Source organism: Gymnoscopelus microlampas (assembly GCF_963454915.1).
Source record: "Gymnoscopelus microlampas genome assembly, chromosome: 1".
In the NCBI taxonomy this organism is placed as follows: domain Eukaryota; kingdom Metazoa; phylum Chordata; class Actinopteri; order Myctophiformes; family Myctophidae; genus Gymnoscopelus; species Gymnoscopelus microlampas.
Window position 1 is genome coordinate 57,542,210 of NC_139962.1, and position 22,765 is coordinate 57,564,974.

Here is a 22,765-nt window from a genome sequence, read left to right on the forward strand (position 1 = left end):
CTGTATATATCTTGTACTTCACGTTTCTGCTATGACTCCTGAATTTCACAATGGGAATCAGGTCTTGTCTTATAAAGTACAGCTCTCAAACTAAATATATGTCATGTAATTTATACATTTGCCTTTAAGCAAAATGAAGGAACTTACAATATCTAACATTTGGCCATGCAGGTAATTTAACGTGGATTAACATAACCGTATTTGATCATAACAGGGCTCACGAAAAAGCTCATTCCAGCATTTTGTTGCTGTCAGGCAGTAACCTCTTATCCCCTTTTAACGTTTTATGTTTTATTCCCGTACATTAATGCCTTACTTCGTCAGCAGTGTCCCACAAAAGTAGCAAAAATAGCAGATCTACAACCTCAAAACGCATCGCCTATTCGCCTCATGACATGTTTTGAGCTTGCAGATCAGCAATTTTTGCTAGTTCTGAGTTTCAATCCTGACAAGTAACAGCTTTCGACATATAAGGTTTCCACCCAATAGCAACGATTTGCTAATGTACCGGCAAGCACACTCAGTGTTTATTTTAGACTATGTGGGGGAAGTGGGCTATAGTGTTTCTGGGTGTCGAAACATAAATCATAAATAATCTAAGGATTAGCTCATGACAGGCCATTGCGTATCATGATTATGTCACGGCTAAGGGGAATTAAAAGGTAAACAGTTTCCAAATATAGCTACATGAAGGAAGCATCCCAATTACAATTGCAATTTAAGCATTTAGCAGACTGTCTTATTAGCCAGAGCGCTTATAGTGACACAATCGTTCACTTTGTGATACAAGCGCCAAATTTTCCACAAAGTTTCTTCTGGACCTACTTTTTCACAAAAGCCTGTTAGCTGCCATTTTTCAAAATGGCTGCTGGTGAAAGACATTTTATGTGGTTTTTGACCTGGATTGTGATTGGATAATTCAATTTAGATTATTTTGGCATCAGAATTTAGTTTTGACTCCCCCCCACCCCCTCCCCCCGTTAGCCACGCAATAAAAAACAATATGGCTGCCATTTTCCAAAATGGCTGCCAGCTAAAGACATTTTATGTTTGTTTTTTTTACCTGGATTGAAATTATTTTGGCATCAGAATATCGTTTTGACTCCCCCCGCCCCCTCCCCCCCTGTTAGCCACGCAAAAAATATATATATGACTGACATTTTCCAAATGGCTGCCGGCGAAAGACATATTATGTGGTTTTTGACCTGGATTATGATTGGATAATCCAAATGTTTTCTGAGGGTGTACTTGGTGTAAAAAGGTTGCGCAGAATGCGCACCACTGAGCTAAGGGACTAACAGGACACAGGTGGAGAAATAAAACTAATCACAAGGTAACGAGACAAGACAGGAAACGATACGACAAAATAAAACAAACTTACGACAGGACAAACTAACACATTACAAAACAGTGCTGTACTGTTATTGTACAGCACAGTACTGTACAGTGCTGTACTGTAATGTTATTGAACAGCACTGTACTGTACTGTACTGTATTGTATTGTTATTGAACAGCACTGTACTGTACTGTATTGTTGTGAAGAATCTAGGCCCTGAAAAATCCATCGGCATCCTTTTCTTTCACACTTTCACTGGATGTGATATCGTGTCAGCCCTTCGTGGGAAAAGGCAAAAAGACAGCATGGCAAACCTGGCAAGTGTGGCCTGAAGTGTCTCATGTCTTCCAGAAGCTCAGTCAATACCCACCAGTAACAGTGCATGACAAGAACAGCACTGCTGATGGGGTTGATGATGCAGGATTTTACCTGTTTGCATGGAAGCAGAGGTCCTATGATGCCATTCCACCTACAAGGGCATCTCTTGCATATCATGTGAAGCATGCCACTTAACAAGTTGCCCATGTCTGAAGCTAGGCAACTGTATGTCAAATGCATACAGAGAGCCCTGCCAGCTGGGGATGACGAGCGGAAGATGACATTTGGCAAGTAGCGTGGATGACACTCTACCAATTGCCCAGATTTGTGAACAACTGACAAAATGCCGGCGCAAGACTGAACGTCGTGGTAGATGCAAGTGCTACCGCTTTGGCCTTCAGTGCACACAGCTGAGTGCCTGCAAATGTGACAATTAGAACAATTTGTGATCCAGGGCTTTTCTGCAGTAGGTCCTAGGCATTGTTCCTGCCAAATTTGGCACTTGTATCACAAAGTCAACGATTCTAACATAAAAACGGACTTAAGGGCCTTGACTATGTCCAAGAGTGGTTTACAAGTGTGAGATTAAGGTAAGCAGAGTAAGCATGAGCCCTAGTAGTCAACAAACAATACAACAGGGTAAATAGTAAAATGTAAACAGTGATGGGAAAAAGTACTCAAATGTTTTACTTAAGTAAAAGTATTAATACTGCAATTAAACATTTACTTGAGTAAACAAAGTATTGGTATCAAAATGTACTTAAAGTATCAAAAGTAAAATTACTAAAATGTTTCAAAATAGCAGATCTAGAAGCTAACAACGTGTGTTGTTAGCTTGTAGATCTGCTATTTTCAAATAGCCTATAGGTATAAAATAGGGCTCAAGTGGTTAATGTATGTTTTATAATGTAATAATTTATATCTGCAAAGTAACTAAAGTTTTCAAATAATTGTAGTGGAGTAAAAGTGTAATATTTGCCTCTGAGATGTAGTGGAGTAGAAGTAAAAGTATAGACAATTGGAAATATTCTAGTAAAGTACAAATACCTCACAATTGTACTTAAGTACAGTACTTGAGTGCATGTACTTAGTTACTTTACACCCCTGCATCTAGAGTGCAAAGGGAATGTAGTGCCTCAAGGAACCAGGTAAACACAGAACCTAGCATCTGTCCAAACAACATGCCAACTGAATAACTTTGTTTATATATCATAACCATTTCATTACAATGACCATTTATATCATATAGTGACAATGTGGTTGCTATATGCAACATTCTACAAGGTTCAGCTTTGCCTGTCATCCTTTGACGTGTCTGATAGTGACAGATATCTCATTTTATTAACCTGCACCTTTGAAGCTGTTTGATGGTTTAACCCATTGAGACCTTAAGCCGATTCCACATATGTCTCCTAAATCTCAACAGTATTCTGAAAAACGCATGTTTCTGTATCAGTGGTGCTCAATCTTTTTCATGTCAAGGACCCCCAACATTATATGTATTTGGCCGCGGACCCCCATCAAAATATTTTGTTCCAGGAAGCCCCCAGAAGCAAAGATTTCAGTTAGAAATGTTTGCTTTCAAAATATATATATTCAAAGATTTGCACACATTTGCACGATTTTTCAAAAATAGCATATCTACGAGCTTGTAGATCTGCTATTTTTTAATAGAAGTGTAAAATAATAATGCCTTTTAGCTCAAATCTAAAAATGACACCGTTCCAGGTCTTAATGTGATTAAAACTACATCGTCAAATCATTATGATGTTCTATGTTGATTTATTTGCTTCAGGGTTTTCTTCAACTTCATCAGTCTCATCTATCTGCAGCTCTGCATGTGGTCCTTCGTCCTCCTCGTTCATTTAGATGCATTTCCTGGAGACATGCGTTCCTCTTTACACCACTACTCCATACTTAAGCCTCCATGGAGGTCAAAGTTCACCTTAAAGACGCCGTCCCCTGAAAATCGTGTTTTTTGTTTGTTGTTTTTTTGTTTAGTAAGCTTACCGATTAAAATCCTGGTATATTCCTGTACTCTACACATTTTACACAGAAAACATTAACAGTAGATTTTATTTTATTTTAAAAACAGTTTTTCAGACTAGGTCAGTCAGTCTGAGGCAGGTCTGACATGGTGTGTTTGTATTCATGTTTGAATGTTCTCTGCAGATCATAATTGGATAACCAAATTATGCATAATTCAATGACAATGACATACGACTCAATAGGCAAGGTATATTTATATTAATATTGTTATTGTTATTATAACCATCAACCAATCTTGACCAACGTGTTTTATAAATCATAAATGGAGGACATACTCTGCCCCCCCCTCCCCGCCCATTTGTTTGTTTGTTAGTTTGTTTATATGTACTGTATGCATGTTTGTTTGTTTGTTATTGAAGACTTTTGGATCTTGACCTTGAATACTCCGCTAAAGTATACACTGTAAAATCCTGAGTGTTCATTTAACTCTGAGAGTAGAGAATGGACTGCGGAATTGGAACACTCTTGGAGTTACACATGGATAAATGAACACTGAGGTTTTTGCTGTGTAGCGGACATGACGGCACCGTGTTTCCATTTGGTAGTTTAAATTATGAACCATAACACCATTTATCATATAGACAGAACAAGGAGAGCTAATTCTAATTAACTACAGTCAAATGCACAATGGTGATCTGTAACTTCATAACAAACATTTCCTGAGGGTGAAATATTTAGGTCTACATATATCCAAGATAATGAAAACCGATGCAGTTCATTTAAGTGGGTCTTTATTCTTTAGCTATAAACTGATCCACAGTGGCTTATCAATATTTTATTTGTCATTTTAACCCATTGAGACCTGAAGCCGATTCTACACGTCTCCTAAATCTCAACAGTTTTCTGAAAAACGTATGTTTCTATATCAGTGGTGCTCAATCTTTTTCATGTCAAGGACCCCCAAAATTATATGTTTTTGGCCGCGGACCCCCATCAAAATATTTAGTTCCAGGGACCCCCCAGAAGCAAAGATTTGAGTTAAAAATGTTCGCTTTGAAAATATATATATTCAGAAGATTTGCACACATTTTCAAGATTTTTCAAAAATAGCAGATCTACAAGCTCGTAGCGCGGCACTCGGTGCCGCGCTATGAGCTTGTACATCTGCTATTTTTGAATAGCCCAAAGTGTAAAATAATGCGTTTTAGCTCAAATCTAAAAATGACACAGTTCCAGGTCTTAAATGGTTAAATTAAGATGTTCCACCATGGTCCTGTAATGCAAACAATCATCTGTCAAAGCACTAAAGCCTCCAACAATAAATGCAGCTTATGATGCCAGTGGTTTACTGGCAATGCAATGCTCTCCTGTACTGCCATGTGCATCACACAGATAGAATTCAAAGAAAAAGGCAGTAGCCTTGTGAACAAAATTGTTCCTGAGTCATGTGGTCCATAGTTTAGAAGCCTATCTCCTGTTTCCCTAGTGCGAGGCGGCTTGATGTACAAGTAAGCAGTGGTGGAAGAAGTACTCAGATATTTTACTGAAGTAAAAGTACCAATAACACAATACAAAAATACTCTGTTACAAGTAAAAGGCCTTTTTTCAAAATGTTACTTGAGTAAAAGTACAAAAGTATTGCCATCAAAATGTACTTGACGCGTTGTGAGCATGTAGATCGGCTATTTTCAAATGGCCTATGTAAATAGGGCTAAAGTGGTTAATGTAGGTTTTATAATGTAATAATTTATATCTGCAAAGTAACTAAAGTTTTCAAATAATTGTAGTGGAGTAAAAGTACAATATTTGCCTCTGAGATGTAGTGGAGTAGAAGTAAAAGCACTGAAAATTGGAAATACTCCAGTAAAGTAAAAGAACCTCAAAATTGTGCTTAAGTACAGTACTTGAGTAAATAAATGTACTTAGTAACTTTACACCACTAGCAGGAACTAACCCAATCCAACCCTTGAGGCTGAGTACCAATAGGGAGGCATCGAGTAAAATGTTTATAGTCTTTGGTATGACTCAGCCAGGGAATGACCTCCCAATCACAGGGCGGTGACACTCTAACCACAAGGCTGAGTTGAAAATATTTGAGAATAAATAATTCAAGGGATAGTTCACCCCCAAAATGACATTTTTTTTATCGATTAGTCATCGATTAGTCACCCCACGGAGACTTGAAATCATGGATATTTTCTTGTATTTGTGGCATTCCTAAGCCAATAATTTGATGAACGGCAGTGGTTCCGGTAGGAGACACAAAGAGCCTTTAAGTTTCTCTTGCTACAGCCTCTGTCCAACTGTCTCTATGTCTGTCTGTCTCTTATGTTTTACAGTTTCACTTTGTTTTTATACAGTGTGTGTCAGCACCTGTCAGCTGACGTATGCATGTTTCCTGCATGTGCTGTACGCCCTTTAATACTTTAGTACTGTGGTTATTTAAATTAATGATGATTTAAGATGGACCGCTCGGACAGGTTGGACTTATGTGTAATACAGTCAGTTACTGTGATGTAGAATATGGTAGAATTGAATAATTCAAGATCAGCAGTTCCACTGTTCTTTGCTCATGTTGCTATACACAACACGTAAAATATGTATCCGTCAGCCACTTGAACCCTAGCGTCCCTATTCTGGGCACGTCATAATAGGCGAACATTCTGTGGAAAATCGGCATGTCAGCTCACAAAGTGTTGGAAACTTTAAGGCCTTTGCAGACAGGGTACGATTTAACCAGCCATTTTAACCGCATGCGAAAAGACGCACGAATCGAACTGGGTTTGATTGGAAAAAAAAACGCACCGCCACAGCCACTTGGCGCACGGCAAATTCGGAGCCGGTGTGCATGAGGTCATGTGTTCTTTTAAAAAATGATATTGTCAGTTTTTTCCGTGCGAAAAATCGCACCCTGTCTGCGAAGGCCTTTAGATTGGCTATTTTCAATGGAGATATTTAGTGTACAGGGAGGGAGGGGAAATGAGGGAACCAAGTATAGAGCCCTGGGGGACTCCGGTCAACAAAGTATAAATAGTGTTTAAATGGTGCAGTAGTCCAGTAGCGTAAGTGGAATGTCTTGTCTGTGCCTAAACTATAAAAATATATATATAAAAGTGGCCGCACACTCCGATGTAATAATTTATGAAGACATTAAAGAAAAAACAACGTTTCAGCAGCTAAGCCGCCTTCACCAGGGTGTGTCTAAACTATGACATCTGGACGTCTAGATTCAAAGCCAAGAGAAATAACTGTAAAAATGTGGCTGGCATCAGCGTTTCCTCCGATGCCAGATTTGACACCCTCCGGTAAAGATTCTTGGCGCCGATTCCCCACCGAAACAGGAAAGATTTGCGACAAACAGCGACAGGGAATAATTGGTTATTAAATGTCATGCAGACAGCCCTGGGTCAAACCACTAACTACCACTGATTATACCGTGGGGATCCATGACTCTTGCTTTTGATATATCCCCTCTCCTGCTCATTCGTTTATATTGCTGATGGGGATAGGCTTGAATCCACACATTACCTTTGGGAATAGGCTCTATGCCAGTGGTTCTCAAACTCTTTTGACTCAGGGCACCTCTATATACAGTAAATAACGTTTTCATCCACGGCACCCCAATTACACTGTTAATGTTTTGAATCTTATGGTCATATTATGCTACGTAAATATGCAAGTCCTTCCCCCTACGATACAGTATGTCACAGAGGAATATCCGTTTCCATTAGAACAGACTGAAAATAACTTTATACTTGATGTTTAACAACTTAAACCCCAGCATCCCTAGTCTGGGGGGAACGTTCACCAAAAATAGCCGATCTACAAGCTCACAACGCGTCACAACGCGTTGTGAGCTTGTAGATCTGCTATTTTTGGTGGACAGAGTTGGGGTAGATGGAAAAATAACTGAAGTGATATCGATGAATTCCAAATATTATCAAAGCATTCTGCGGCACCCCTGGACTGGCGTCACAGCACCCACTTTGAGAAAACACTTTGGAAATAAATTGGGCCTCTTCCCTTACTTCCTTCACAGGTGTTACCCAATGATACTAATGAAGGCTCTGTTCCATTCTGGTCAAACAGAGTCAGGGCGCTGATATTGTGCATGTTGGCTCACTGGAAACACTCTCAGGGTTCCTTGAGGGGGTTCCAAATGGCCCCTTAACGGTGTGTAATGGAACCAATGGAACCAAATCGAACCAAATGGAAATGGCTCCATTTGTACACTCTCAGAGTTATGGAGGTCCTTAAACTTAAGTTTTGAGAACCACTGTGCTACACTAAATGGAACGGAGTCTTCATTAGTACCATTGGTACAGTAACACCTGTGAAGGAAGTAAGGAAGGGGCCCAAAGTTTTTCCAATATTGCTGCAGTGTATAGAACCTATTGTAGACTGTCTGATATGTTTGATATTTATATCAATTTAATATTTAACCTTAAGGCATCCCTATTTTGGCCACAGTTGTCAACATTTGTAAAAAAAAAAATGTGTATATATATATATATATATATATTGTATTGTAATTTTAAAAAATACTGAAAATGGCAGATCTACAAGCTCACGACACAACACATCACCACGCGTTGTGAGCTTGTAGATTGAACATTTTTGCTCCTGTATGACAAAGTATATTGGGCTTAAAAGCCTTAAGTGGTTATACTAAAATGTCCCCCTGTCTGTTATTTTTACATATCGAACGCCGCAGCCAAGTGATGCACTGCCATTAACACACCTGTCCCTTCAGTGGAGAAGGCCATTCAAATTGTCAATTAGACATGCTGGCATCCTTGCCTCGGTGTCATCATGTGTCAGACGTTGTAAAGTGGCTCGGTGACTGACACCTCCATATTGAAACCGGAACTCAAAAGGAATTTGTCTCTGGGTGCTTTTTCTCTTTCAGCGTAATTCTTCAGCAGATGGTGAAGGTTAAATAGCACTCCAGCCGCTCTGAATGATTGCCTTTCTCTCTTTTTCCTGTCCTCTCCTGCCTTAATCCATTAAGGCCGGGAACGCATCCTGTGTCATTTCAAGATTTCTTTGGCAATTCAAAAATAGCAGATATACAAGCACAGAGTGACGCGCTATGAGCTTGTAGATCTGCATTTTCTTTTTGTTTTTAAATTGTGGAAAATGTGTGCAAATCTTTGAATATATATATATATATATATATATTCGGGAAAAAAATGACTCAAATATTTGCTTCTGGGGGTCCCTGGAACAACATATTTTGAGATGGGGGTCTGCGGCCAAATACAATTCATTTTGGGGGTCCTTGGCAGTTGGAGCACCACTGATATAGCAACATACTGTTAAGACTTTTTTTTTTATATATTTGGCCGCGGACCCCCCCCCCCATCTCAAAATGTTTAGTTCCAGGGACCCCCAGAAGCGAAGATTTGAGTTAAAAATGTTTGCTTTAAAAATATATTCAAAGATTAGCACAAATCTTCAAGATTTTTCTAAAACTTGCAGCTCTACAAGCTCATAGAGCTATATGTGCTTGTATATCTGCTATTTTTAGAATAGCCAAAGCGATATTAAAAATGACACAGATGCGTTCCCGGATTGAATGGCTTAACCACATGTAATAGCAGCCGATAGAGGCCGGGTTGAAGGGAGGTGTGGAAGTGAAGGACCGTGTGGGTGTGTGCGGGGGCGTGCGTCTGTCAATTTCCTGCAATGTCATCGCACTGAGTGACAGGAGCAATTAATATGGTAGAGCTGGATGACGCCAGGTGATGCAGGGAGGGATGGAGAGATGAATAGAGGGATGGATGAACGAACTAATGGAGGGATGGATGAATAGATGACTACGTGGATGAAAGGAGGCATGCTAGCTTTTCATATACAGCTCGAGTTTCCCAGGCTAACATAGGACACAATATAGTCGTATTCCTTTCCTCGTTTGAATAGCGGTGGAATGTATAGTTGCTTTGCATTGTTTGAGAATACATTATTGGTGTTTACGAGTGCTTAGGGAGACTGGAGTGGCATTTTCCCTCCTCTACACAGAAGCGTTGTATTTTGAGCTTGTAGATCGGTAACATTGGGCATTTTTGCCAAATATTCGCCTATTATGACGATAAGTGAGGTGAGATTAACTTTATACATCCCACAGGGTTTTCTAAATCTCACCTGAGTGTTGTTATTACAAATTTGTTGCTTTTAAAATAAAAAAAAATTTAAATGGCCACACAGCACCTTGATCATGCTCGACTTTCAACAGATTTTATTTGATGAATCCATTTAGTGGAGTTGAGCTTGATGAGCAATTGACCTTTCTGCCTCCTAATTCATCTCTATTCAAAACAAATAGCAGCTGTTTATTTTCATAGAGCCGAGAGGTACTGACATACTGTTGTTAAACCCATCCATCATTGTCACACATCTGTTTACTACTGTCTTCTCAGACTGATGAAATGATACATTTAAGACCAATAATCAAGGTTTACTTCATAAGCTACAGTATATTTAACAGTAACACTAAGACAATGGAATAGGATAAATGATTCAATAACATGGTATTTCTGAAAAAAATCTGAATTTTTCACAGTCAGGGCATTGCTCATTCATTTAAGGCCACATTTGGGCCAAGTCCTTTTCCAGCAACATCAACTGGTTCATTTGGTCCATTTCAAAAACATTTTTGGGGACATTTCAACAGTCTAATGTTTAATTAAAAATATCCAGCAAATGTGGTGGTGTTTGGACAAACTGTCATTGATTTATGACCAAATTTGATGTTTGAAATGGATTTGAAATAACATAATTGTACACCCATGGTTCAACAGTGTTATGAAACATAATTCTGTGATTTGTTAATGATAAAAAAAATGTACCACTGCACCAAAGATTTGATGACAAAATGGCTGACAAATATGATAACTTGGCACCATACATACGTGTGTGTGTGTGTGTGTGTGTGTGTGTGTGTGTGTGTGTGTGTGTGTGTGTGTGTGTGTGTGTGTGTGTGTGTGTGTGACGAGCCAGACAATAGGACCATATGGAATGATGAGGGCTTATGGAAGAGAGTGGGACTGGAGACAGACAGGGAGTGCATGCAGAGTTTGAGTTAATGCATTAATACATGCCTACCCAGAATGCAACAGCGAAGCAATGCTTGCCACCATGGCTGACATTGGCATCTCTTGGCAAAGTGTTTGTCTTTGGTTTGACAGCCGCTCAAAATCCCATCTGCACATGTCCAGGATAGATATGAATGTATCTGTGCTTCTATTTGTATCTGTGTGTATGCGTGCGTGCGTGCGTGTGTGCGTGCGTTTTTGTGTGTGCGCGTGTGTCCGAATGTCCTACAAATCTAAGTATGTTCAGATTTCATGGAGAGCTTCTTTTTTTTCTGTTTGTCTTGTCTTTTGTGGTATTGTAAATTCATAAATATTGCAATTGCAACAAGCTAACAAGAGGTTCCCAGCAAACACATTTTTCTTTAACTGATACTATTCACAAAACACTTATTTTTCCAAGGTGAATGGTTTGTTTGGATACGCTGAACGAGCCATCCCATTCATTACCGCAGTGGTTCTCAAACGTTTTAATTTCAAGGACCCCCCGGTTTGGTATGACTGGCATTTTACTTACTTTTACAGTATAGCGCTAGGTATACTCTTAGTTGCTTGTTTTAGAAGAGAATGCACACAAGACTTATTATGGTGATTAGTAGTTTTCTTGCCTACTTATGTTGAATGCACTTATTGTGCATTTTAAGTCGCTTTGGATAAAAGTGTCTGCTAAATGACTGTAATGTAATGTAATGTAATGTAATGCATGGCCAATGCAACTAGTCACTAATTGCAACCACTTGCAAGTAATTGCAAGAAATTGCAGGGGTCTAGACTGACCAATTGCAGACCGGTGCCATTTGGGGATAATGGTTGCAAGGAGTTGCATTGGTGTTGACTGGCCTTTAGTCCACGGACCCCCATAACTCCCAAATTTGGCTCCAAACTATCATTACATTTGCTGAGACATCGGGCCAGAATGCACAGTCCCTGTGCAATAAGTCATGCAAACTATTGCTGCATAATGCAATTCCATAGAAAAACCAGGAACAACTGCATCATTTGCCCCACATAAGCATAGATGTCAGAGGGGAGCCTGTGTTCATTGATCACGCCACAGGGATTCTGTGTTCCGCACGGACAGCACAACGGCTACCTCAGGATGTTACTGCGGTAATAGGCTCTATGCACAGCAGCCATATTGGGAATGAATTGGGCCCCTTCCTTACTTCCTTCACAGGTGTTACCAATGATACTAATTAAGGCTCTGTTCCATTTAGTGTGGCACAGTGGTTGTCTTATTTTCAAGGACCCCCCATAACTCTGAGAGTGTACAAATGGAACCAAATGGACCCTTATGGGTCCATTTGGTTCCATTTGTACACTCTCAGAGTTACAAACCCACCATAAGGGCGGGCCATTTGGGAACCAAAATGGAGTGTTTCTAGTGAGCTAACATGCACAATATCAGCACCCTGACCAGAATGGAACAGAGTCTTCATTAGTATCATTGGTAACACCTGTGAAGGAAGTAAGAAGAGGCCCAATTTCTTTCCAATATGGCTGCTGTGCATAGAGCCTATTGTTACTGTTGTGTGTGTGTGTGTGTGTCCCCTCATCATGCAGGGTACAGGACAAACAAGTGAAAACGGAAGTGATGAAACAAAAGAAATGAGCGGAGACGACATTGGAACTGGAACTACAGGGTTCCATTCAAAAAGCTGATAAATGGGGTTCTCTCTCCTGACTGGATGAAATTGGTAACCCAAGTGGAAATGTATTTTCCTTGCTGGAGCTGGAGGACCCCTGTTACTGAACAAATACTATAGCAATGATTACTATAACTTAATAATCTTTTTTTTCCAACAAATAATATATCTTACACTATCTTACATCACCTTTAAGCGAGTTGTATAGAGCAGTGGTTCTCAAACTTTTTCGTGCCAAGGACCCCCAAATTGATATGTATTTGGCCGCGGACCCCTACCTGAAAATATGTTGTGCCAGGGACCCCCAGAAGCAAACATTTGTGTTAAAAATGTTCGCCTTTAAAAAAGTTTAAAGATTTGCAAAATACATAATAACAAGAAATAAATATGACTTGACAGTCATATTATTAGCAGCTGCATTCTGTATTGTGTGTGTGTGTGTGTGTGTGTGTGTGTGTGTGTGTGTGTGTGTGTGTGTGTGTGTGTGTGTGTGTGTGTGTGTGTGTGTGTGTGTGTGTGTGTTAGGGCATTAACAGAATAATCGAATATTCGAATATTCGACTATCAAACCGACTATTCGACTATCAAACCACTATTCGATTATTCGATAAAAAAATAAAAAATAAAAAAAAGTTTTTTTTTTTGTTTTTTTTTAGATTTTTTTGTTTTTTGTGGCTTTTCTGCAGCAGACACGCAGCTGTGAGCTCTGGTGTGACGTCAACTCGCATTCCTTGAGTCTAGTCATCAATGTCATTGAAAAAAAAAATATATATATATATATATATTTTTTTAATTTTTTATTTTTTTATTATTTTATTTTTCATAATCAAATCGATTAATCGAATATTCGAATACTTATAGGTTGAATAATTCGAATACTAAAAATCACTATTCGTGAATGCCCTAGTGTGTGTGTGTGTTTGTTTTCAAAGACCTGATTAGCGTGACAGAATCTGCGACGCTAAACGCTCTAATGTTTTTTATATAAGTGGTGGCAACATTTTTTGACACCACACGGGTCTTCCCAACAATAGCTAAGATTGAAGTCAGTGTGAACATGGCCAAATAATAACTTGATAGGCAAACTAGGTCTAATGAAGCACGCTAGCATTTAGGCTAACCCTCCTGCCTGAGGCTGCAGTAAAACTTGCACTGTCTGTGAATGAGGGGAGCGCAGCAGAGCACGGTTACTGCGGGGGTCGGGCCGTCTCCCCATTCGTGTCGCCATTGGCTTAAAGGAGTGAAGGACAGCCAGGACAGCCAATGACACTTAGGTGTCACTCAGGTGTCGCTTAGGTGTCGAACTAGTACCCAGCCTGTTTGTAGAGCAGCAGCTTTGCAGCTGCTAAAAATAGCAGATCTACAAGCTTGTATATCTGCTATTTTTGAATAGCCAAAGTATAAAATATGGATAAAGGGGTTAAAATGATTGTGACGCTATATTAACTCATTTTGCTGGGGATCCCCTGGTATCCCCCCAAGGACCCCGGGGGGTCTCCGGACCCCACTTTGAGAACCAATGGTATAGAGTGATCAGTAAACAGGAGACCACATACCCCAAGGCTTCTTTTATTTTGCCGGAGGACAGGTTTAATCTGTAGACACGGTAACCTGAAGGAAGTTCTCCAGAAATATCAACGCATCACGAGCAACACTCAGGATGAACGGATTTTTGCCCAATTCAGCGTGGGCCCCCGCACCAGTGTTGATTTTGACAGCAAATTTGTATTTAGTTTTAGTCATTTTGTCTTTTGAATAAAATTCCATTTAGTTTTAGTCATATTTTAGTCATCTGAAATGTTTTAGTTTTTGTCTAGTTTAAATATCATAAGATTTTAGTCGACAAAATCTACAGTTGATTTAGTCGACTAAATGTATGGTGCCTTGATGGCGTTGTAATGGCTGATTTTACACTTGGTTGCATGCTGAAAATAGCCGATCTACAAGCTCACAACGCGTCGCAGCGTGACGCGTTGTGAGCTTGTAGATCTACTATTTTCAGAGTGGAACACCCGAGCGCAACCAAACGTAAAATCTTTGCTTCTGGGGGGTCCCTGGAACAGCATATTTTGAGATGGGGGTCCGCGGCCAAATACATTTTATACAAATACAATTTTGAGGGTCCTTGACATGGAAAAGTTTGAGAACCACTGATATTATAGCGACACGTTTAAATTCAGTAGATCTAAGTCTTAGTTGTACTGAATCTCTTCTCCACTAGATCCCGATCTGCCATTTTAGTCTAGTTTTTATTTGTTGACGAAATTGTCCATATATTTAGTCTTATAGTTTTAGTCACCATAGCTTAGTTTTTATTTAGCTTATTTTTAGTTTTCGTCAGCGAAAAAAAGGTAGACGACCAACATTTTTCGTCATAGTTTTAGGCGACAAAATCAACACTGCCCCGCATACAGCCCCATCGATACCATCCTGGTGTCACCACCTGGTATGGCATCTGCACCGCCCTCGACCACGGAGCGCTACAGAGGGTGGTGCACATTGTCGGAGGTGAGCTTGCCTCGCTCAACGGGCAGATAGGACCAAGCGGTGCGTAGCCAAGGCTAAGCGGATAATCAAAGACACTTACAGTACCACCCCAGACACAATCTGTTCATTCACGCTGCGCCCGTCAGGCAGATGATGCCGCACATGCATCAAATGCCAAATGGACGGACCAAGGGACAGTTTCCACAGCGAGGCTGTCAGGCTGCTGAACAGGTGTTGAGCCATATCGCCAGTCTTAGATTGCTCCAATTATATTGTTACTACCACTTTGTGGATGCACTCCCATTCCTGTGTTTTAATGCATATCTGCTACTCTTTGACTTCCTTTTTTTTCTTTTGGTCTTTCTGTCTTTTTTCAATCTTTCTGCTATTGATATTTTTTCTTTTCAAAAGAGACCAAGGGACTCTGTCTTCATTACATAATAACATGTATTTGTTTTGATGTTTGATGTGTTTACTTCTATTCTCATGCATGTTTAAAATGTAACTGCAGTTCATTGCTTAATTTCCCTCAACTCTTTTGCCCCTGTAAACTCATGATGTGACAAAAAGATCAGGTCAATTATACCAGTGGTGAATACAGTAAGCAACAGCAGCACATTTTGGCAGTTTAAGTCATTTCAAGTGTTTAACATGGACAAGAAGTGACTTATAAATGTAGCTTTATAGTGGGATAGAAAGGTGAGCGTGAGGTAGGCAGGTTGAGTCATTTAAAACTGTGTGCTACAGACTCAGACTTAGACTTCAGTTCAGACATGGTTAAATGTCATTTTTGGTTCTTGTCGCATTCCTGGGCCAATAATCCAGTATAGGCAGTATAGTATGACACTGCTGACGAGACCAATGCAAAACTATATAGCCTTCAATAATAATATGAACTCCAAAACAACTCTCACAATGTAATCACTGAGAGGCCTACTGATGATCTGGTTCCACGAGCAATAGAGCAGTATTGCTGTCTCCTATTAACTTCAATCAGTCAAATATTGGATTATTGGCTCAGAAATGCGACAAAAAAAAATCTATACATATTCAAGGCTTCATGAATTACAAAAAAAATATCCCAAATATAAGTCATTTTTGGGCGAAGTATTCCTTTACCACTTGAACCTTATAGTGTCCCTATTTTGAGGCTACCTATCCGTGATGTGTTGTGCGCTTGTAAATCAGCTATGTTCAGCAAAGATATTGAGTGCATAGGAGAAAAAGGAAGGGGCAGAGTATTATAGACCCCTGGGGGACTCCGGTCCGCGGCCAAATACATATCATTTTGGGTGGTCCTTGACATGAAAAAAAATGTGAGGTAGGCCTACTTTTACTTTACTGGAGTATTTCCAATGTTTTATACTTTTGTTTTTGCTCCACTACATCCCTAGAGTTACTAGTTACTTTGTAGATTTGGATTATTATTACAAAACGTACATTAACCACTTCAGCCCCATTTAAACTTTGGCTATTTGAAAATAGCCGCTCACAACGTCGCATCGCGACGTGTTGTGAGCTTGTAGCTCTGCTATTTTCAAATGATTTGTATACATTTGAAACCTGTGAAATGGGACATTCTGCAACGGGTACTTTTACTTTAAGTTTATTTTGATGGCAATACTTTTGCACTTTCACTCGTAAAGTAAATTTAGAATTCTGGACTTTCCGGGATTTTTGCTACTTTTGTGAGACATTGAATGGCGAAGTACGGCATTAATTTATGAAAAAAGTTAATATACGGAGATAAGAGGTGTCTGCTCGACAGTATATGTAATGTGGCCGTCTAGAGTGAGTGTGGAAATATAGTGGCCCTCTCCATCATCAAAGTTGCCCAGCCCTGTTGAACATCAAAACCACATTTTAAAGACATTTCGCAATAGGCTCTATGCACTGCAGCCATATTATCACTTCCTTCACAGGTGTTACCAATGATACTAATGAAGGCTCTGTTCCATTTAGTGTAGCACAGTGGTTTCCACGACCCCCATAACTCTGAGAGTGTACAAATGGAACCAAATGGACCCTTATTGGGTCAAAAAATGGACCCTTATTTGGTCCACCCTTAAATGGTCCATTTGGTTCCATTTGTACACTCTCAGAGTTACACACCTGTAAGGGGCCATTTGGAAGCCCATGAGGGTCCCTGGACACCAACTGTAGACCCACTGGTGTAACAGAGTGTTTCCAGTGGGCCAACATGCACAATATCAGCACCCTGACTCTGCCTGACCAGAATGGAACAGAGCCTTCATTAGTATCATTGGTAACACCTGTGAATGTCTTCATAATATGGCTGCTGTGAATAGAGCCTATAGAGCATCGCAGTTGCGCAGAATCCGGGTGCCGGAAGTAAATGCTCAATGCATTTTTCCCATTGACTTTTCCAAAAATATTTATATCAATGAATTTAAGCCTAGAATCAAGCCATCCAGGATTCCGGTGAATCATGACCATAAAACCTTTTTTTCTGTGATTTTTTAAAATTTTATATTTAATGATATGATATACTATGTTTAATAAATACCCTTTGTTTTGCCGTTTTCAAAAAAGTTTTTTCACAGAAAAAAAGGTTTTATGGTCATTATTCACCGGAATCCTGGATGGCTTGATTCTAGGCTTAAATTAATTTATATAAATATTTTCGGAAAAGTCAATGGGAAAAATGCATTGAGTATTTACTTCCGGCAACTGGAAGTGGGCGGGAACTGCGACGCTCTATAGGGCGGTCACAGCATGGAAACGTTAGCGGACCCCTGCTATACAATAATCAAATCATTGTGTGCATTCTGAACGAGGTCAAACATGTCATATCTGTATTATGGAGAGGGCAGGAGGTTAATCTGATTACTGACCAAAGACCTTGTATATTGGGGTTTTTAGAGTAATCAGACTGATACTGTACCTGCCCAGAGTACTCTCATCAACCTACTGGATCTGAATCTGTATGCTGAGCTTCTGCGAGGGATTATCTTTGGTGTTTAATGGTTGATGTCTTTGTTTGCAAGCCGTTGTGGTAATGTTAATGGCCATTATGGAAATCCAAATAACTGGGGCATGGCTTTTACCTGTCTGGCTATGTAAGGTCAGAACGGTTTTATCCATATTTTGGGGGTATTAACATGCTGTGAAAGCTGGATCACCTTAGTTTGAACCCGCATGAACAGAATTTAACCCATTAAGACCTGAAGCCGATTCTACAAATGTCCTCTAAATCCCAACAGTTTTCTGAAAAAACGTATGTTTCTATATCAGTGGTTCCAAAACTTGTTCAAAAATAGCAGATCTACAAGCTCGTAGCGCAGCACCGAGTGCCGCGCTATGAGCTTGTAAATCTACTATTTTTGAAAAATCTTGAACAATTTTGCAAATCTCTGAATATGTTTTAAAGCGAACATTTGTAACTCAAATCTTTGCTTTTGGGGGGTCCCTGGAACAACATATTTTGAGATGGGGGTCCGCGGCCAAATACATTTTATACAAATACAATTTTGAGGGTCCTTGACATGGAAAAGTTTGAGAACCACTGATATTATAGCGACATAAGTTTTTAAAAAAAAGAAACCGCAGCACTCGGTGCCGCGCTATGAGCTTGTACATCTGCTATTTTTGAATAGCCAAAGAATCTTAAAGTGACACCGGATTGAATGGGTTAAACAAGTACGATTAAATGCTATGCTGGTATGAATTAAACCGGTAAGAATAGAATATGGATGGTCGCAACATTCAAACCTATTTATCTGTGCTCTAATGTCATCTGCATTATAGCACAAAGAGCTTTATCTGAAACAATGTAAAAACAGACTTCTCATGGTTGTGGTTACGATTCAACGTTGGGTCGTAAATTACCGGGGTAGCCAGACAAAATCGAGAGGATCAAATTACCTCCTCTCCGAAAGTTAAACGATCGCTGCTTGAATCGGCCAGGACGGTCCAACCACTGGCCACTGAGAGTGCAGAGAGCTCTGAAGCACCATGTTCGGGTGCAGGGAAGAGGAGTGCATCTTTATCATTGACATGCATGACAGACACAGGTGTTGACAGCTCAAAAAACCCTTCCCCTTTAACCAGTAAGAATAGATGCTACAGTACTGGTATGAATTAAACCAGTAACAATGCTACAGTACTGGTATGAATTAAACCAGTAAGAATAGATGGTACAGTACTGGTATGAGTTAAACCAGTAACAATAGATGCTACAGTACTGGTATGAGTTAAACCAGTAACAATAGATGCTACAGTACTGGTATGATAAAGCAGAAACACACACACACACACACACACACACACACACACACACACACACACACACACACACACACACACACACACACACACACACACACACACACACACACACACACACACACACACACACACACACACACAGTTACTGTCATACAGTAGTCCATCTGCCAAATGGTTCTCTCTCTCCCCATCTCTCTCTCTCTTTCCCAATCTCTTTTGACATTTTGTCCTCCCCTGTCCTGATCTGTCCCTCCAAATCTCCTCTTTTTCCCTCCTCCTGTGTGTGTGTGTGTGTGTGTGTGTGTGTGTGTGTGTGTGTGTGTGTGTGTGTGTGTGTGTGTGTGTGTGTGTGTGTGTGTGTGTGTGTGTGTGTGTGTGTGTGTGTGCATTGTGGTGCATATGAGCTCCGGATTCTGCATTTGTTTACATGTAGCTTTGCGTGACACTGACAGTCTGAGTACATTAGGACTGTGCAAGAATGCACATGTATGTATGCATTACTGCTGTGACTGTTCTCTTCACCATCAAACACAAACACGTCAAGTCAAGTTTATTTATTTATATAGCACATTTCACACAAAGTCAACTCAACGTTAAAACTAGAAAATGTGCTCCTCGGAGCACAGGTCTCCGCCAGTACTGTTCCTGATTAATCCTGTCTTAAGTGTTACTTGATTAATCCTGTCTTAAGTGTTACTCCGCCATTTCTCAGCCATTTCGTGATTACTCCTGTCTTACCTCACTTTGAAAGGGCTAAGACTCTTTCAAAGTGACAAATATATTTATAGGCCGCTATACGTCATGCGTCTCACTAGCCAATCAGAGCACACTCTTTCAACGTATTGTCACGTGTCACGCGAGGCTTGACCAATGTTAGCTTGGCCGAGGGGGGGGGGGGGACGGAAAGTGAAAACATAGTCTCCTGGCGGAGACAAAAAGAAATCCATCCACACAACACACACACACAGCAACATCACACACACACACGATGGTTTCTAGCCCGACGATAATCTGCATACAGCGATGTTTTCCTCTCTGGCAGATTTGTCTGGTTTCTAGGCTAGATGGTTACCGTAGCATGTAAAGACATGCAAAATAACCAAGGTCATAGTTAAAGTGAGTTAATGACCCCTCTCTCTCTCTCTCTGCCCATAGGGTCTGGCGTGATGAGTACCATGGACCCGCTCCTCTTCATCACCCTCCTGTTCCTACATAAGCTCCTCCCCTTCCTGCTGACCCACTAAACAGACTGGAACCAAACCTGTTCTCACACGACGTACCAAACAACAAGAGCCGACCCACGGGGCTGACGGAGAGGAAGGGGAAATATTATAGATAATAAATACATGTATACCGTTACCACACATAACCCACGTGAGCAGTGCCAGGAGAAGGAAGTAAGGAGGTGGAAATCAAAATGATGGCAATGCATGAGAAGAGGACTGTGTGAGAGAGAGAGAGAGAGGGAGAGAGAATGACGTTGCTCCTTGGACTTGAAGGACATGAAGCGAGAGGAGCAAGAGAGGATTGTGGGATTACGATGAAGATTGTGGAGAGAGAGAATGTTGAGGAAAACCCGGGAGATTAAATGTTTATGGAGAGAAGCCGCACACGCCTCCGTTCCCACGCACAGCCTACGGTGTTCCCACGCGAAAGCCCAAGCGCTCTGCATCGCATCCGCCCTGCTGCACGCATGGCCATTTTTATTTATTCATTTTTATAGTGGAGATCTTTTTTTTTTTTTCTGGTAATTTCACGTCATCACATTTTCTTTTGCCACCATGTTCGATATGAAATCATAAAGTGCATAAGAACCACACGGACCCCAGCTCTTGTTTCATGATTTGATCCCAAACCCCCCATCCCATTTGTTTTTCATAGACGGCACATTCCCGTCTATCGGGGGCAGTGGGGGGGGGGGGGGGGGGGGTTGATTTGCATGAGCTGTTGAGCGGTTTAAAATAGCCATCTTGTTCAAGGGGTCTCTCAGCCCTCATCAAGACTGTGTATGTCCAATGTATGTGTTCTGTTCCCCAACACACAAACACACACACACACACACACGCACACACACGAAAATGCGCGCGCACGCACACACGCTTTTGTTCTTAATGCCTCGTTCCATGATGTCTATGACAAAATATAAGCTGATATATTTTGATTAAGGTAAGGCACACATTACATTACATTGTTGTTGTTAGTCACCTTCAATAATGTTTATTTTTATTAATGATATGGTGATCAAGGTGAGACATTCATTTATATGAGCTTAAAAAAAATTACTTGTTGGTATGTTGCCAACACCAGTTGAATCGAAGGTTGTCGTTTTGTTTTTTTGTTTTTTTGTAATAAAATATCAATTTGAAAGTTGGTACGTGAGAACCGTTTTTTTTTTTTTTTTTTCAACTTTAGCAGCAAACAAAAGAAACTAAAGATGACGTTTAGCTACATAGATTTTGTTATGATTAGAATGTGTCAAAGACTGTTAATGTTGAAGGCTTCAAATTAAACAATCCCCCTAATCTTCTGTTGAAAGACCATTATAGTAACTGGGATTAGGCAGTCACTGTGCTAGATGTATTATGTAAAACCGGATTAGAATTTCCTCTAAAACTTGGATGGGAAAGAAGGTTTGGAGACAGGCCTAGTAGCTGGGACTATCTGGGCACGGTTTTTGAGGCGTGAGTCGAGAGAGAGAGAGAGTCGAGAGAGTTGTTGATTATTCATGAAACAAGTGTGTCAAAGACTTAGTAATGACTCCAAGAAGAAGGCGAATGTAAGTATGAGGTACGACAACTTGAGTAAAGCTAAAACTATGTTCAAACATGATCCAGAATCTCAGTGATCTGAAGCCCCCCATTTTGAATAAAAGGAAGAAAAAAGGGGGGTCTTCAAAGCTGACTGGTTGAGTGAGAAATGTATTAAAGTGAACCCCTGAATGTGTTCATTCTTAGTTATGAGCTACACTGTAGAGCATTGGTTCACTAAGTGGGGTCTGGGGACCGCCAGGGGTTACTTGAGGGGTTTCCAGGGGGTCCCCGGCAAAATGAGGAACAGTTTAAACACGTAGACAGCCCTATTTAATCTTTCGGTTTGAGCTACTACACCTGCTATTTCCGAAACATGTTGACAAATTTGACAATTCTTCTCTCATGGCGGTCCCCGGCACAAATTGTTTTCTGCGACAAAATACATACAATCAGTTTGGGGCATCATAAAATCAAAATGTTCGAGAACCAAGTTACAAATGGATAAATGAGAGACTTTTACTGTGTAATGATGAGAATGCCATAAAAGATTTGCAAACCATGACCTACTATTTGCATTTGTTTGTCCTCAGTCTATTGAGGTGTAGGTGTAATCACACAGACATGACCATCAATTAACCACTTAAAAAAGTTAATTTAAAAATGGCATTACATATTACCAATTACCTTCATTTTAAAGTCATATATTATGGTACAATACACACTGGTACACTGTCCTGTGGTGTGTTATGTTACGCGTTATTTTTTATTATTTGTTTTGTTACTTTTACCAACATGCCCAAATAGTAGAACAAATCTTTTTACTCAAATGAATGGCCAAGAAAGAATGCATATAGGCAATAGACCCCTTAACAGACGACGTCATACTGGCTGCGTGCAGCC

The 22,765-nt window shown here is 40.2% G+C and overlaps 1 protein-coding gene across 1 annotated transcript in view; it reads left to right on the top strand.

The window, feature by feature from the left end:
• Nucleotides 1–21,374, top strand: part of vstm2b (V-set and transmembrane domain containing 2B) — a 38,226-nt gene extending 16,852 nt beyond the window's left edge. The window contains exon 5 of the mRNA XM_084055590.1: nucleotides 20,271–21,374. Within this exon, the coding sequence (XP_083911716.1) occupies nucleotides 20,271–20,359 (89 nt within the window). The 3' untranslated portion in view covers nucleotides 20,360–21,374. The remainder of the gene's footprint in view (nucleotides 1–20,270) is intronic.
• Nucleotides 21,375–22,765: the final 1,391 nt, after the last annotated feature.